This window comes from Cryphonectria parasitica (assembly GCF_011745365.1).
Source record: "Cryphonectria parasitica EP155 unplaced genomic scaffold M406scaffold_11, whole genome shotgun sequence".
NCBI lineage: Eukaryota > Fungi > Ascomycota > Sordariomycetes > Diaporthales > Cryphonectriaceae > Cryphonectria > Cryphonectria parasitica.
In genome coordinates this window covers 918,512-934,828 of record NW_024468919.1, presented here as the reverse complement: position 1 = coordinate 934,828, position 16,317 = coordinate 918,512, and the positions used below count along the sequence as shown (strand labels likewise).

The following is a 16,317-nucleotide window of genomic DNA, read 5'->3' as shown; positions in this document are numbered from 1 at the left end:
GCCTCTTTTTTTGCAGCCCTTGCTCCTGGCTCTCGCGACGAGCCCTGTGTAAAGTCCGTGGGATTTTAGGAGCTGCGAGAAGGAGGTAGACAGCTGCGAGGAGGAGGAGGAGGAGGAGGAGGTATGTTGTGATCTTGAGTGTGGTTGAAGACTGGAAGCGGTAAGGGTCGTCGAACGGGTTGATGTGACGACAGCCCTGCGTCGGTTCAGTAGCCAGCAGATTGGCGGCTGATCTTGTCTCAACGACGCTTACAGGTCCCGTCTATGCGGACGCTGCAGGAGGAGAAGGTCAGGTTAAGGTAGGCGTTCAGGAAAGGGGGGTGGCGGTTGCAGTCTCACAGGTAGGTCAGGTCGTCCTTGAGCTTGGGTTTGTTAGGCAGCGTCCGTTTCTAGGAGCAGACCAGGACGGCCAAGCAGTAGCGGGCCAGCTTGGCCATGAACTGGGGTCTATAGTTAGCAACGAGAGCTACCTGGTGCTGATGATGTAAGAAAGCGTTGGGAAAGGAAGCGGTCTCCATACCTCTAACTGTCGAATGCAGCAGCTTCATATAAGGCCAGTCTCTTCGGGAAGCATATAAAAGAGAAAGAGAATAAGAGAGAAGAAGAGAATGGAGGAGAGGATAGTAGATAGCGATCGATAGTGATATAAGGCCTTGATAGTGATTCTATGCAAGGGCAAAAGGACTCGTATGCTGGCGCTGAAGAAAAGAGAAATGAAGAGAAAAGCCACGAGGCCAACGAACTGAGGTTACGAACAGGCTATATATGCTACCAGGTCAGTCTATATTATCACTGTTATGTCTCACCATTATGCTGATAATGTTGCTAATACTCTTGAGCATTTTAAGTCGATATCGCGTCTTGGACAGCAGCGTGTCCTACCAACAGATCAGCAGAAGGGATCTCAAATAGCAGGAATTTAGCATCCTGACCCACTACTTCTTTCTCAACTTGGGACGCTATCACCGTCAACCCGTATCACCCGCCGCCTCGGCTGTGTGTATGGGTATTTCGGTTTGTTAGCTGCTAATGACCCAGCAGATCTCCCTCAAGTCCCTGATCTGCTCTTGGCCCTGCAGTGTTACAATCTTCACCTCGTTCTTCACCCCACAATTCTTGACGCTTCTGCAGTCATAGCCTCTGATAGACTTGTAGCGGAGCCTCCTTGACGCTGCGAGTGCTTTCTAAGCCTACCATGACTCCTCCCTTTGCCGCCTTCAATCGTTCTCGACCACACAGCGTCTGGTCAGAATTCGGCCGAAGGCAGTTCTATTGCCTCCTGCGCGACTGCCGCAGGTATGTACTCGGAAAGGATCGCGGCCACCCCCAGCTCGGATCTCCACCCGTAAGCGGCCTCATAGAACCCACAGCACCAGCAACCGCCACAGCTCTCCTCGTTCAAGAGGGCGGCGATATAGACTAGCCCGCCAAGAAGAAGGCCAAAAAAGTCCAAGCTCCTGGATCCTTCCAAGTACACAACACGCTTCATAGCATTCAAGCTTGCATACGTTGGCACGAACTACAACGGCTTCGAAGACCAGTCGTCAGGCAGCCTATCAACCCTCAAGGAGGAGCTGTGGAAGGCCCTCGTGCGGGCGTGACTTGTGCGGGCGTGACTCGTGTTCCCTAACCCGGAGAGGCCGCACGAGGTCAACTGGAATGTTTGTGAGATTCCCCTTAATGGCGGGCGGACGGCCTGCGGTTGAGGAGCAACAAGCCTGCGCGGGGGATGATGGCTGCTGCCGTGGAGGGACAGGCAGGTGGTATATCTACAGCAGAGGGCAGTAAGAGTGACAGAAAGGATGCCATATTGACCGAGGAGCCGCTACCAGAAGAACCACAGAAGGAAGACAACAATACACTGTTTCCTGTGGAGCAAGAGATTCAGTGCTACAGGGTGCTCAACAGCGTCCTGTCCCCCGACATCAAGGCCTACGCGTTGTCCGAACCCGCCGCCTGAGTTCTTGGCGCGCTTCAGCTGTCGCGAGAGGCAGTAATGCTATGTCTTCACGCAGCGGCTTTTCTCGCCACTACTTAACTCTCTCTCTCAAGCTCAGTGTCGTCAGCCCGGGAAATTATGCGCCGAGCAGCTATACGTCTGCTATTCCAAAGCCGTCTCACACATGGTACCTAGGTACTCCGCCCGCCTCCTAACGCCAATTCCCCGGAGGTTATCCGTACCGGGTCCGTTGAAGGTCTTCAGGGTCTCACCGGACCCGCGTTCCAAGTATCTATATAGGCACCAAGGTACTTACTCGGACAAGCCTAAAACTCGTATCTGGTACTACAGCCAGTACTCATCACTGGCCCATGATTGCAGCCTCTGCAGGCTGCAGATGATATTATAAATACCGACTATATTGCGAGTATGTCCGAATGGATACTCTGTCTATAAAACCTATTGCAGTTTGATATTAACAAGCTGGACTAGATATGTATGCCTGTATCTGCACTTGGGAATAGAGACTGGGCAAGAGCCCAGATTCTTACTGTCTTGTCTTGGAGCTGCGTTGTAGCTGTAAAAGTCTAATTGTGGCCAGAAATGAGGACGGCAGGCAGGTAAGCTGGTAGTTGCTAAGACTGGGACAGCTGCGATTGTTGTTGGTCGTGAGCGTTACTATATTGCGACTACCTTAACGCTACCAGGCGCTTGAGAAGCTTCTACTGTGCTGCATGCTACAGACCTATCTGGAGCTTGGCCTGTGTGGCGCCGCCATCTGAGTCGAGCTTCTTAGATTCGCAGCTGAGGGCAATAGGGCGACCGAGAAGGCCCTCGAGGCCTGTGTGATTGATAGACCGCAGCGGCAGCGAAGCGTGCATGGCATCGATGCGCTGCTGTGTAGCTGCATCTATCTGCATATAGAAGCAGAAGTCGACTTGCTTGCCCGACGTTTCGACTGCAGGCAGGTACTCACGGGTAATGCGTGCGGTCGTGCACTGTGCAACCCTGATGGAGACTGCGGGGAGGCCGCCTTCGCGTGGACACTGTGGTTGCCGCCATGTCGACCTCTGCCGTCGTTCGCCATATAATGCCAGCTGCATAAGGGGATAATGCACAGCCGAGTTCCACATGGCTTCCTCGGCTATCAGCACGGCGTATTCAGCTGCCTCATCGATAATAGAGCATACATCGGCCACAGGCGGCGTCGGCCCCAGTAATTCTCGTCTCTGCTGCTGCATATTACCGAGCGGATAGTACATGTTATGTACTCGCCGAAGGCGCCGCGCCAGGGCCGACGTACCTGCTTCGTCTGTCCTTGTAGCCGACTCCTTGATTATAGCCCGGATTCCCAGTCAGCAGTCGTTGGAGATAACGCTGATCCTGTTATTGATGTCTATTATGTAGCAATGTGAAACCCCGATTGCAATAACGTTTAGGAGCTTCGTGGTAGCTAGTAATTACCGGATGTTCCTTAGTAAACCTTGGTAAACTCAAACACCACGTCCCTTCTCTCGCCTCTCCTTTAGGACCGCTTTTGTGACAGTGGCCATAGGGGCCTCAAGTGAATGAGGCCTGGCTGGCCACCCTGACTCACTGGCCTGGGCCATTCAATGGAAGGGCAGTGAGTCGCCAGGTACGCCAGCCTAGTTGGGACTAGTGCCAATTGCTGGCTCTATAGAAAGGCAATTGGCAACAGCGTGCCTTGAGATAGATTAATTGAAGAACTATCTTCCCTCATACCATTTGTAGTACACCATAGAGTGCCTTCTACAGCTTTAATATCAGCAAGCACCTTTTACGCTATTTATTCGGTGTAGTCCTCAATAGAAGAAATCGAAACTAAATATATAATTTGAATAACAAAAACGATCAGATCATTAGCTATAGTCCTATCAGTGTGGAAGCTAGCATAAAGCTAGAACAAATAGATAGAGAACTTATATATCAACACCAATATTGTTAATTTCGGAACCTAATTGTTATTGGTTGGATTTGGAACTGATTGTCTTGAACACTTTGGCTTGATTTGCACCTGTATCTCTCACTTTAGATTACGCTCTGGAGTCTTGTCGCTGCCTTTCAGTTCTTCTTATCAAGAATAAGGCTTTCCCCCTCGTTTCTTGATTTCTACTGGGATTCCTTGAGGCAAGGTTGGCTTCGTCTCAGGTTCGTCGCAGGTCAGCTCTGTAAAGAGCCCTCAAACAAAAGCTTGTGAGCGATATTGACAAGCTGAAAGAGAAAAAAAAGAAAGAGAAAAAAAGGGTGTTACATATTTCATGGCGATGTGGTATAAACGTAATAGTGAGATAAAGCTTGACGGTCGTAGTCTTCTTCCTCGGACAGAACTTGGCTCTCGTAGTCTCGACTCTAGTCTCAGCAAGTCTCCTTGGACTTGAGGGAGATTATGGGATATCTGGTTAGTACCTAGTGGGTCTTCCTGGAGAAGCAATGTCTACCTTCCGACTCAGCCTGGATCTGTATCCGACTGCTTCTTCGTCACACAACCGAGGGGTGCATATGCCCTCTTTACTGCCATATTGTTTCTCTCACGAAACCTGCACAGGCCACAGCGCTTGCCACCTTCAACAATTGCAGTTACTTCACAGAGAGGGAGAGACACATCATGTAGTGCCGGCTTACAGTAATTAGCGGCGGAGATCATGCTCTGATCAACCTTGGAAGTTGTCAGATCTTCTCAAGCTGTTCAGGAACCACAAGTTATAGATACACATATTCATCACTATGACTTGAGCTTACACAGTCTATAGTTCGACAATTTATACTCTATCGAAAATTAAGCAATTCGGATATTTCTTTATCAATACTAGTACTCTTACAATAGGGTACAGAATTCTGAGCATAATATAGTATAACCGTTCTAATATGCAGATCATGAAATAAGCACCCGGAACAGCAGAACAGACGAGTAAGTTCTGAAAGTAGAAAGCTCGATATCACATTACCCAACAAACATCTCTTGCTGCTTTTGTATCCCCTCCCGAAGCTTGCTAGCAATATTGCATTTGAGTTCTACAATCGTCTCTGGCGTAAATAGCTGCCCCTTCTCGCTATAACGATAGGGTTAGGCAGGATTGTTGTCACTGCCAGGACTGCGCCTGTCTGCATTGTTATCGTCGTCAGCATTGTCCAATGCAACTCTTTTCTGCAGACAGACGAGCTGCTGGGCTGCAGCGATCCCGGCCTCCAGTCTACTCGCTGCAGCCTATAGTATCAATATATTGATACTCTCGCTCTGCCTATATAAGCGCCTCCCGGAGCTATTTAAGCCTATAGGAGATCCTAAACTTCAGGTTATTCTTAATGCGCTGAATAGGCTCCTGTACTATTGTTATGAACCAACAATCAGACCAGGTCACAGGGACAGGCCAACAGAACCAGCGGGGCTGGGAACACGGCAGAAAAACGGCAGAAAAGACAACCATGATTACGTAAGCAAGGGTTAGGGTTATGGTTGCATAAGGCAAGGGTGGACCGCGAGCGGAGTGTGAAAATCGCTGCACTCTCCCCGCTGACTCAGCTCTGCTCAATATAGTATAGCGCATATCTCCGGCGCCAACCCGGCTTAGCCCCCGGCTTCCCGGCCATGATTTCTCGGCCTCCCGTCCTTCCTTCCGTTATCCTTCCGTTTCAACTTCTCGTCCGGCCACCATGGCTGCCACCTTACTTTTTGGGGGCAGAGGGGTGGGAGGGGGGCGCAGCCCTGGTGTGTCTTCAAAGGGGCGCGTACTGCGGCCCACCTGCTATTTGCATTCGCGAGGCTCCGTGGGGCAGGCTCCTGTCTATATAGTACTTGAGTTTCCTATTCCCATCTGGCTCTCCCTGCTGCTTTCTTTTGCGCTTCAGCTTATCCTTTACTCAGCCTGCTGCCTGTCCGCCTTTGTTCTTCGCTGCTCTCCTTGTGCACTGAATATATCTCCAATGCTCCCCTGATTGCAATTCCCAGCATTGCGCTTATGCTCTCTTCCCTCCCAGCGGGTCTTTGTTCACTTCTCGCTCAGTTTTGACTATCGAGAGCTGTTGTTGCTATCTGAATCGACTTCTGCTCCATATAATGGGCTGCAAGAAGACTGGAGTGTTGCACTTTAATGTGCAGAATACAATTCCTCAGGATGATAAAGATGCATGCTACGTATCTCTCCTGCAATATAGCAAACCGAAGCTAGCTAAAAGCACAGAGGATAATCGTGCTAGGATATTCTCTGAGTAGAATATGTATGTTTTGCTATACTGGTATGCATCTAGCTTTTTTAGCTAACTCAATATCAGCTTCATATCTTTAAAGCATTCAGAGATTGATTGCAAGAAAGTCTGAAAGAAAATTATTCAGGATAATTATAAACCCAAGACTTTCATTCTGGATTTTATTAACAACTACATCAAGTTGTTGAGCTGCTCTACCCGAGCTTGGGATATAGCTGATATAGTAAGATAGAAAGCAGTGATCTGCATTTCGATAGCAAATGGAATAATAAAGCAACTAATTGCTGCTGCAGAAGCTGAGATTATAAGGCTTTAGAAACAAAGAGATCCCAACAAGGCTTGAATACAACTAGCTCGTTCTTAAGGCATAGCTAGTGCTCGTGATATTGAGCTAGTTTGCGATATTACTAGAGCAAGTTGATGCTTTCCTTCTTCGCTCTCTCTTCCTTTCCCACCCATGCTCTCAAGCGAGCCTGTGCTTCTAGCTCGCCTCTTTGCTTTTCCTACCTGCAGTTTAACTTCCTGCTCTTGTAACTTAGCTGTCTGAATTAATGTATTCGTTTAGAAAATTGCAATCATATTAAAGAACAAGTAGAATCTTACTATCAATAGTAATTATATTAAGATGAATGTAATAGCTAAGAATCTTCAAAAGCTGCTGAAAATGTTATAGAAGCATGCTAATCACATCTCTATGCTGCCTTTGAATCATATTATATTTCATATATACTTTCTTATCCTCTTCCTTTCTAGCTGCTAGCTTGGAATAGTACTTAATCTCAGATAGAAGGATATCTTACTATAGCTGAAACGGAATGCAAGCTGTTCGGAAGGCTGATAACTAAAGTTAAGCTTAACTCTGTTCCGTAACAAGAGAAGAAGAAACACCTTGCTAATTAGATTAGATAAGGATTAGCATGTTGTTATCCTGCTATCTATCTTTGAATGCATATCTAATCATTTTCTAGATTTGAACTCAATCTTGAGATAATATCTATCTCATTTCTCTGCTTTACTTATCTGCTTGTTGCTTTAGCATAAAAGCTAGATGCTTTTCAGATATAATATAAGTATATAAAGAATGTAATCTATTAGCTTATTCTTAATAGCAACGGTTGTATAGCTTTATATTGGAATAAGAAGATGCTTCAGAAATTGTTAGGGTAAAAAGGGCACACAAGTGAGGTGAAGGGGTGTGAGCTGCTCCCAAGCCGCTCTGTTGGCTCTTCTATTCGAGAGGACTACTGAACCTACTTCCTTCCTCCTTTTTTCCTAAACCTCTTGTTTCCCTTCTTCTTATGTACATAATCAGCCTGGGCTGGCTAAAATAATAGTGGCCTGATGGCTACGCAGCATCGTACGAGAGCGCTGCTTCGGAGCGGAGCCCTCGCAGCAGCTCTGAACCGCCACCAGGGGTCGCAAGGGCCACCTATTTCGTTTGTGCGCATACAAGCCCTGACAAGATACGAGGTGCTGATGTGAGTAAAGTTAAAGCAGCAGAGTATACTTTGAGTTATTAGCAATCTCGTTTCAAGCATTTGATGCTTCAGAAGCAGCGGGAAGAATATTTCGAACAGACTATACAACTTTAGCAAGAAAACGATAAGGCTGGTTTCCGAAGCCTGCAGAAGAATCCCTATCAACACTACAATAATTCAGAACAGCATTTGAGACTGAATATTGACAGACTGATGCACTTATAAGCGCTGGGAACTGTTTTTGATAAAGCGGCGGAAGCTAGGTTGCTCGAAGCTATGCAATAGCTGATATTCTATATGGAGGGCAGCTTTGAGTTGATTTCCCGGACTTCTTGCAGCGCCTTTCCATCACTTCTATTTTCTGCATGCAGCCAAGATGAGGAACAGATAGGCCAGGATACCCAAACAGCAGTTATGCAGAAACCCAGCGGAAGCGATCAAAAACCGAGCGCTGAGCAGACCAACCTACATCAGGAACTGGCTTCAACTCAAGAATAGCTTCGAGCGCCTACATATGCTCCTAGTACTGCGGATGAAAAGAGGGGGACGACGAAACCTACCTGTTTCATCTGCAGGCTGAGCTTCGGGCAGCGCAACGAACTGATGAGGCATGCACGGATGCATAGAATTATGTTATCAGTCCCGTTCCAGTGCTCTGAATGCAAGCGCCACAGTCTAGCGCTGCTCACTACGCAATCACCAGCGCAGTAGAGCAACTATATAGAAAGAGCTCATGGAAAACAGGATGCTCCCAACTTCCTCGAGTACCTCGCTGTCTCGATCTCGAAGGCCAGCACTGCCACCGAAGTCATGTGCGCTCTCTGTAACAGCTGAGTTTCTGTTCACAGCTTTGTATATCATATCAATGCGAATTATATCAATAGCTATCTTACTAATCAGAGCAAAATTATTACTTGCTTAGCATGCCCCGGTATGAACAATCTCAGTATCGATACTTATATCTCTCATATCTCTGCACAACATAGCGTTCAGCCTGTAGAGCATTGTTCTTTTTGTTGCAATTTTTTAACTCGGAAAGGTCTGGTTATACATATCCGAGCTCATTTTCAGCGGTCATCAAGCCCGCTTCTCTGTCCGCTATGCGAGCAGTAAGGCTAAGCAGCTGAATGCTTTGAGGATTACCCATCCTGGCGTATACATGCTATCCGGATTGCTGGTTACCTGCTCGAAGACTCTGCCTTAGCGCCGGTGTACTCTCCGGATGTGATCTCGAGTATTAAGCTTAAGGCTGACGAAGAGCTGATGGCTTTCCGGAAAGCCCCAGGTTTAACCAGCGCCTTCGATAAGTAAGCTGTCCCATAATTAACGTCATAAAGGGTGAGAAGTCTCTTGCTTAGCGTTTAGTTGTTGTGGCTCTTCTCGATGCTACTATCGATGCCTGCTATCCAGCAGAATTTCAACATCACGCCTCTCATTCAGAAAACCTTCTTAGTTCTATTCTCAAGCTGGAGATAACCAGCAGCTCATATATTCAAATCCTTACAAGCTTGGAAGAAGGCAGACTCGCTATCACTGACTAGCTATCATAGCTGCATATAGTGATCAATCGAATTTAGGCTCCAGGATCTACTCTGTTTGATACATAATCCTTTCGTGATTTTTAATTTTTTTTTAATACAAGACAAAGCCCTTGTGATTAGAATAATTCATAGAAGGCTGTCGAGATGCGTTATGATGGAGGAAGAATTCAAGTCGAGAATTCAGTAATAGTAAATAGTATGGCTTGCCTTCTGAGCTAAAATACAGTAGCTTGATAAGATTGTATTAGATCGATTATTTTACTGGCTTTTTCTTATGTTACTTATCGATCCAGTTCCGTCGATCAATCGTTCTATTACATTAATTACTGTATAAGTCAAAGCACTCCCTTTCCGATCACTCCCCCTTCCCGATCACTCCCCCTTCCCGATCACTCCCCCTTCCCGATCACTCCCCCTTCCCGATCACTCCCCCTTCCCGATCACTCCCCCTTCCCGATCACTCTGGTCAACCACACCGTATATATATATATATATATTTCATATAGATTTACTCATCCTATTCACTCACCACAATGCAATCCTCCTCATTAGTAGGTAATTCAAGGCCGCTCTCTTCATCTAGACTATCCTCATCTCGATTGACTGCGTTTCGAGCTCTCTGTATATCCTCAATCCCTGCAAACTTCGAATTCGGGCTTATATCGACCTTTCTTCTTTTACTAGGCTTCAGCGCCTCAATCTGCTTCCTCAACATCTGATTTTCCTCCAATGCTCTTGCAAACTCGAGGTCTCTCTCGTCATCAGCCTTTTTTATCTTCCTGAATAGCATACAGCAGCCTGAGTCTGTTGAAAGATGCTGCTGAGTTTCCTGTAGCTGGTGATATAGCTGTTTAGCCTTGTAAGGCGTTGAAAAAACCACAGGCTGGCTTGATGAGGCTTTTGGGGGAAGCTTAGGTACTGTTGATGGTATTGAGGCTGAATTTAACTAGCTCTGAATGCTTGGTTAACTATTCTCGAGGAGAAGAGGGCTTAAGAGCGCTTTAAAGGGTTTCATGGGCTATAGACTAGTTGCTTTCCATCCAGATCTGATATTCTAGCTTGAAAGATCTTCCAGACGAGCTAGACGATAGTGCTTGAGGAATAAACGCTTGCCTGCGATGGTTGAATCCTCTCATTAGCTCATATTGCTAACTTCCTTTCTGTATGCTTGTTTGATGGATGAAAAGATCTCTAGATCGAGAGATTGAAATATATAAGAAGTATGAAGAAGCAAGTAGATCAACAGTATATTGTTTTAATAGCATTGCTACATAAAGTTATCAGTTTTATAGCTGTTATAGCTATCCAGAACTAATAGTCTGGTCTCTGAGGGATCCGCTGATAAGCTGCCTAGAATGAAGATCTTTTCTAGCTATTCAAGTGCTATTTTATCATTAGTTCATCTGTTTGGTATAGCAGTAAACTGCTAGCTCTCAAAAGGCTTCAAATCAACAGGAAACCACTGCTGCTGTACAGTTTGCTCTTTGAAAGACACCAGAGGAAGAAGGTAAGCTTCTGTAGCTGAGATATACTCGAGGAAAGAGATCCAGGCTTTTGATCCAGGCTCTTTTCTTTGGATTGAATGTGAAGAAGAGCCTCCAAGAACTAATACATTCTCTCCTTAGCTCTTTACAAGCCCAGCTTCATTCATATTCCATTGATTAGCTGGCTTGATAGCTTGGATGCGAGGAAGATTGAAAAGATAGAACCAAGGCCGTATTACCTCTGTTGTAGCTCCATTAGTTCGTTCGAAAGCCATCCGGCGAGTTCTTCTAATCTGTATCTTAGGATTCCTCTTCAAAAAAACCCTGGATCTATCTCTTTCCAAGAGGTTTAGTATCTTCTTTGATGAGAAGGATCTTCCGTGCGAAGAATCTCAACTCTGAATAGCTTGGTAGAAGCTCTAAGCTTTCCTAAACCAGGATCCATTCAGCTAGTTTTCTTTTTTGGATAGAAGAGAGCCTTTGAAAAGATTCAGCACCTATCTGATGAGACTGAACGCCTGTTAAACGGTTTTGAAGTGTTGTATAAGGGATACCCCATTCGATCAAGGCCTTGCGAAGAGAACAGCCTGTCTTGATAGCCTCGAGGGCGGCAACGATTTCAGATTCCGTATACTGCTTCATTGGATTGTATTTACTCTATGCTGAAAGTTTGAAGTGAATTAGAAGAGGATTGATGAAGAAAATTAAAAATATATCGAGGGGTTGAAAAGGCGGTGTGGTTGACCAGGGTGATCGGGAAGGGGGTGCTTTGACTTATATTGTGTCTGGTGTCTTTATAAGTATTATATATTGTGTCTAGTGGACAGCTTCTGAACAAGAATTCATCTCTCCAACATCTATCATCCGATTCGATCCAATCATGCTTATTAGAATTTTCCTCTTCGCACTAATTCAAGTCGCAGTTTCCCATTCATGGGTTGAGCGCTTATTCCGTATTGCGCCTAACGGGACGATGGTTAACCCTCCAGGTTTCATGCGGGCTTATACACCTCGCACTGCGGGATTCGATGAGGAAGCCGATCTGAACCTGATCCCACCCAATGGTAGATCTGACGGCAAGATTATCCATTCAAACAACCCGATATGCAAGTCCATTCAGACTATTAGCAATTACAGCAGCGACTACCCTATGCTGAATGCTGCTCCAGGAGATATTGTCGCTCTACAATATCAGGAAAATGGCCATGTTACTTTACCCTCAACAAGCAAGCCTAAAAACCGCGGCACTATGTACATTTACGGTACGGCGAACCCTTCTCGCAATGACACATTGCTAAAAATCCACAATGTTTAGACTGCTGATGGCCAGGGAGGCGATCAGCGAGGTAGACTCCTCGCAGAGATGAATTTCGATGATGGTCAGTGCTACCAAATCAACGGTGGAAATATATCTGTTGATAGACAAGGTCGGTTCCCGAAGGCTGCCGAGGACCCCCAAGGAAGCGACCTATGGTGCCAGGCTGACGTCCGTCTGCCTTGCGATTTACCAGGTGGGACAATGTATACTTTGTATTGGGTATGGGACTGGCCTACAATTACTTCGAATGCTACAACTGGCTCGACTAGAGTTCTCATTCCGGAAATTTATACATCTTGCATGGATATTAATATGACCTCTGCGAGTTTATGGAATGAACAAATTTTCTCCTTTATAACAGGTCAAGATCTGAACTGCACAGGAATATACAAGCAACTGGAACACATAGTCAAGGGATCTTGTGATTAAAAAACAAATGAACATTCTGTACTAGTTTACAAGCAATATCCGAATAACAGACTTGAACAACCAGATAAATAAACAAGGAAAACTAAAGACAATCTGTGTTTAACCACTGAAATACACTTAATTCTTTCTCACACAATGGCTCCCCGAACATGTTTAGGAGCTAGTAGACTCCTTAGCTTTCATGCCTGCGAGCTTGTTCTCTTCTTGTGGCGAAGGCGAATCGTTCTTTGAAGCAGTAGGTTCTTGTTGTTGGGTAGGTGTAGAGGATCCGAGCTGATGAGAAGTTGTCTGTGTCCTGCAAGATCGAGTCATGATTGGTGGCCAGAAGACAGAGACAGAAGGCCGATAATCCTTTGGCTGGCATTGCGGAGCATTTGAAAGATAGGATGAGGGATACCTCGGCCAGGGACCTCGATACTGGGATCCAGGGATTGGTGAAGATAGGTATCGAAAGACGTAGTCTGGCGTCGGTGTTTCATGCTTGAGAATCAGGGTCGGAAAATAGTGAAGACCCTGTACCAAGCAGATAATCAGTGCGAATTTGAGACCGATATATGCCAAAAAGCCCAGCGGTTGCAAAAGACAAGATTACAACCGGATTTGGCAATACCGAGACGCCTTGAAGGATTCCATGAAGGTTCAATGAAGGTTAAGCCGGAGTCCAATTCGTGCTTCTGCCATCAGCCCCTGTATAGGATGTGAACTGCACGACGGGCTGTGCCTGCGGATACTCCAGCGTGATATGTATCCTGAGCACAGGTGAACCGTGTTCGCAGAGCACCCGGCATTTGATATGCGTCATGACTAGCGTAAGAGGTGATGATCTTGTCGCCAAAATGGAAAATGCAAGTATAAGTAGAGATGGAGGTTGCTGGAACGAGGTCCGTATCGCGGGAATTGGAAAATAATATATAACAATCTGATGCTTCGAAATTCTGAACCTAGAACGATGATTAACAGGTTGTCTATAAAGGTTAAATTTAGCATTAATCTGTTTCTAATATAAGATTCATGTTTAAATGAAAAAAGAACGAGATCCATTTTAAGAATCATGCCTGAGCACCAGGCTCAGACTACCATTAGTGATATGGCCCCAAAGCATCAACTATATCTATCAGCTCATAATATTAGGATAATAATCACCAACAACAAATTCAATTACTCTTCATTAGCCTCTTGGGTCATGTGATCTAAGAGAACCAGGAAAATATAAACTCAAAACTTGTTTCGCACTAACAAAACACTAGTCAAGATACAAATGAACCAATAACACTAATTCAGAACGTAACGTATGGCCAAGAGTCTATTATCAAGACCCATGTTCGCTGCTCCTAGCCGGTCGTCACTTTGGTCGTGGTAACCAACGTTGTGATAGTCTGAGTTAATGTGAATACACTGAGGCTTAAGCCCATCTGGGAGGCAGAGCTGACCTTGGGAAAGTTATTAAACACGCCCTCGTCGCTGGAACTACTTCGTCGAATGGAAGATGTTGGCGGGGCCTGTTCCGTGACCTGCATGCTGGATGGGTCATAACAGCTGAGAACGAAGCCATTTTTAAAACCTGTAAGCGCAAGAAGATCCCCAATCCTAACAAACGATTTATAACTATTTCCGAGGCGGTTGCAGGTGGAAAAGAAGCCGCCTCACCCCTTGAAGAGGAGGATTTGCCTGCTGAGAGCGTTATAGAGATTGAAGACGAAGATATTGAAGAGGATAGTGATGAGGAGTCCGGTGAAATTGCAGATGAGGATTCAGTACCAATTCGTACATCTTCTGGTAGGGCTAGCTGTATGCTAGCTAGATATTTAGATTGAGCAGATTCAGGGCGTTTTAAAGATATATGGCTTGTTATTTTATAGCTTTAATTGAATTAATTGTGGTGGTGCGAATTTGTAGCATTTATATGGGACGTTTTCTATTTAGGTGTCCGGCAGGTAGGGGTCCCACAGTACTTCATCACCATCTGCATTTGCTATAGCTAATGTATTGACCCAATGCATTACAGAGCATTGTTCTCCACAACATTCCGACGAGACAGACGACAACTATTTCATCAGATTCAAGGCCCACCGAGACGCATGGCGTTAGCAGTTCCTCAACAACTATTACAAGCTAAAACAAGTGCAACTGCTATTCCCAAATAGCGAAGAAGGCTTGGATGAAGAAGAAATAGCGCAGATGGTCTTTCAGATTGAATCAGATATCCGGATCGAAAACGGGCTGGCAGAGCCCGGGAACCTTCCTAACCCCGTCATATGACCATCGGTAGTCTACCCTCCCAGCAAATCCCTCAGCGAGATCAGCGAGTGCGAACCGGGGCCTTACAGTCCGGTTCCAAGAGGTCGATCTGAAGACCTTGAATATGCTTCCCTACCGAGTTCCCTACCGAACTCCAGGCCAGCTCCAGAGTCGACATCGATGCGGAAGCGGAGCCAGTCTCCAGCCGAAGACGACACCCTTGAACCGCCGGCCAAGAGATGAGAATGGACACAACTTCGGTAGTTTCACCAGCAGAACCAAGCACATCCGGCCACAAGAGGAAAAGGAGTCAGTTCGATGAGGCAAAGAGCGCCCGCAAACAGGCACAAGCGGGCCCCAGAAAGAGCAACACAGTTACACAGAGCCGGTCGTCACCAGCTAGTACTAAGGCAAAAAGAGGTTAGCTATAACAAGATAGACAAGGCAGGACGAGGTAGACCGAGGTGAAGTGCTGTGTACTGGTCATCCTGACAGGGTTCGGTGCAGCCAGCGACGACTTCTACGTAACAATTGGAGCATCCCAGCAAAGGCGGGTGAGGCTGCGTGTACTGGTTATCCTAACAGAACCGGGTGCAGCTATGTGGCGTTCCTCAGCCTGTTCATTTCAGTAGAGCAAGTGGCAGATCAGTCCACGAGCCTTGTGGACTGCTGATCCTTGGGTGGATGGATGAGCCTCCAGAACGTGCAGACGGGTCGCGTGTGCTGGTCATCCTGACAGGGTCGAGCGCAGCCAGCGACGTTTCCTCGTTGCAATGTTCTGAGCTTTGATCACAGACAAGGTTGCTCAGGTGAACAGCTCCTATTGCAGCTGAATTGTTCGGACTTCCTCGAGACCGCCCTCGTGGTCCTATCCGTTGACTGGGAGGTAGCGGAAGCTTGACGAAGGTGGGGGGGGGGGGGCGTGGTTTGTGAATCGGCCGTCCTATGAAGAATACTTCGTGTCATTTCTGTATGGATAACCAAGTGCACGAAGGCCGAGTCAGAAGTTCCCAGCACTTATGGACTTGTCATATTGGTGTTTTATCGGAGGCGGTCTATATTGAACTGCGAGATATGTAAATATTTGGACTGCACTTTGTCTAAATCAATATCCCATTTACGCCATGTGCGCCTTTTGTCGCCTCTTCTTCCTTATCCCCTTGATTACAAAAACAAGACATGATTAAGCCCAGAGAAGCGTCGCGGGCAGTAATCAACCTAGTCAAGACACAATGCTTAGGTACTCATCAAGACAGGTTGCCAGGCAAACTAGTAAAAGATTTCCTCATTAATTTCACTACTATAGTATTTTGTAGCCCTGCTGCCCTGCCCCCATGTGCGAATTGGACCTGCCGGAATACGAACGTTCCAGTGCCTCCTGAGCCGCCAAAATGTCCCCAGATGCTGGGCGCCCCTCGCGTCGCAAAAGGCTTTGGCCGTCTCTCTTGGCAGAACATGATCAAGAAAAGCTTAATGAATCAGAATCAATTGCACCCCGCCCCTCCTCACATCTCATGTTCTTCTGCCCGCAAATTCAGCTCCCGATGTCGGGTTGTCAGCCAACGATCCGGGTCCCTTGTACTTCTCGAACCACGCGGAATGACGGGAGACAAGATCCATGGCCTCAGTGTGAGACGACAAATTGGCATGGAAACGGTCATAGATG

At 46.4% G+C, this 16,317-nt stretch overlaps 3 protein-coding genes across 3 annotated transcripts; 2 read left to right on the top strand and 1 right to left on the bottom strand.

Moving 5' to 3' along the window:
* Window positions 1-1,195: 1,195 nt before the first annotated feature.
* M406DRAFT_335299 (uncharacterized protein) lies at window positions 1,196-1,960 on the top strand (the record flags this gene model as incomplete). The annotated part of the gene is made up of 3 exons (XM_040921024.1): window positions 1,196-1,296; window positions 1,433-1,589; window positions 1,757-1,960. The coding sequence occupies 3 exons, from the start codon at window positions 1,196-1,198 to the stop codon at window positions 1,958-1,960; spliced, it is 462 nt and encodes a 153-aa protein (XP_040771080.1).
* A 767-nt stretch (window positions 1,961-2,727) lies between these two features.
* M406DRAFT_231052 (uncharacterized protein) lies at window positions 2,728-3,165 on the bottom strand (the record flags this gene model as incomplete). Its single annotated transcript, XM_040915856.1, has 1 exon — window positions 2,728-3,165. A coding segment is annotated over one exon (438 nt), but the record flags the coding sequence as incomplete, so codon positions are not given.
* An 8,381-nt stretch (window positions 3,166-11,546) lies between these two features.
* On the top strand, window positions 11,547-12,413 carry M406DRAFT_343683 (uncharacterized protein; the record flags this gene model as incomplete). Its single annotated transcript, XM_040921901.1, has 3 exons — window positions 11,547-11,873; window positions 11,982-12,196; window positions 12,254-12,413. The coding sequence occupies 3 exons, from the start codon at window positions 11,547-11,549 to the stop codon at window positions 12,411-12,413; spliced, it is 702 nt and encodes a 233-aa protein (XP_040771078.1).
* Between the last annotated feature and the right edge of the window lie 3,904 nt (window positions 12,414-16,317).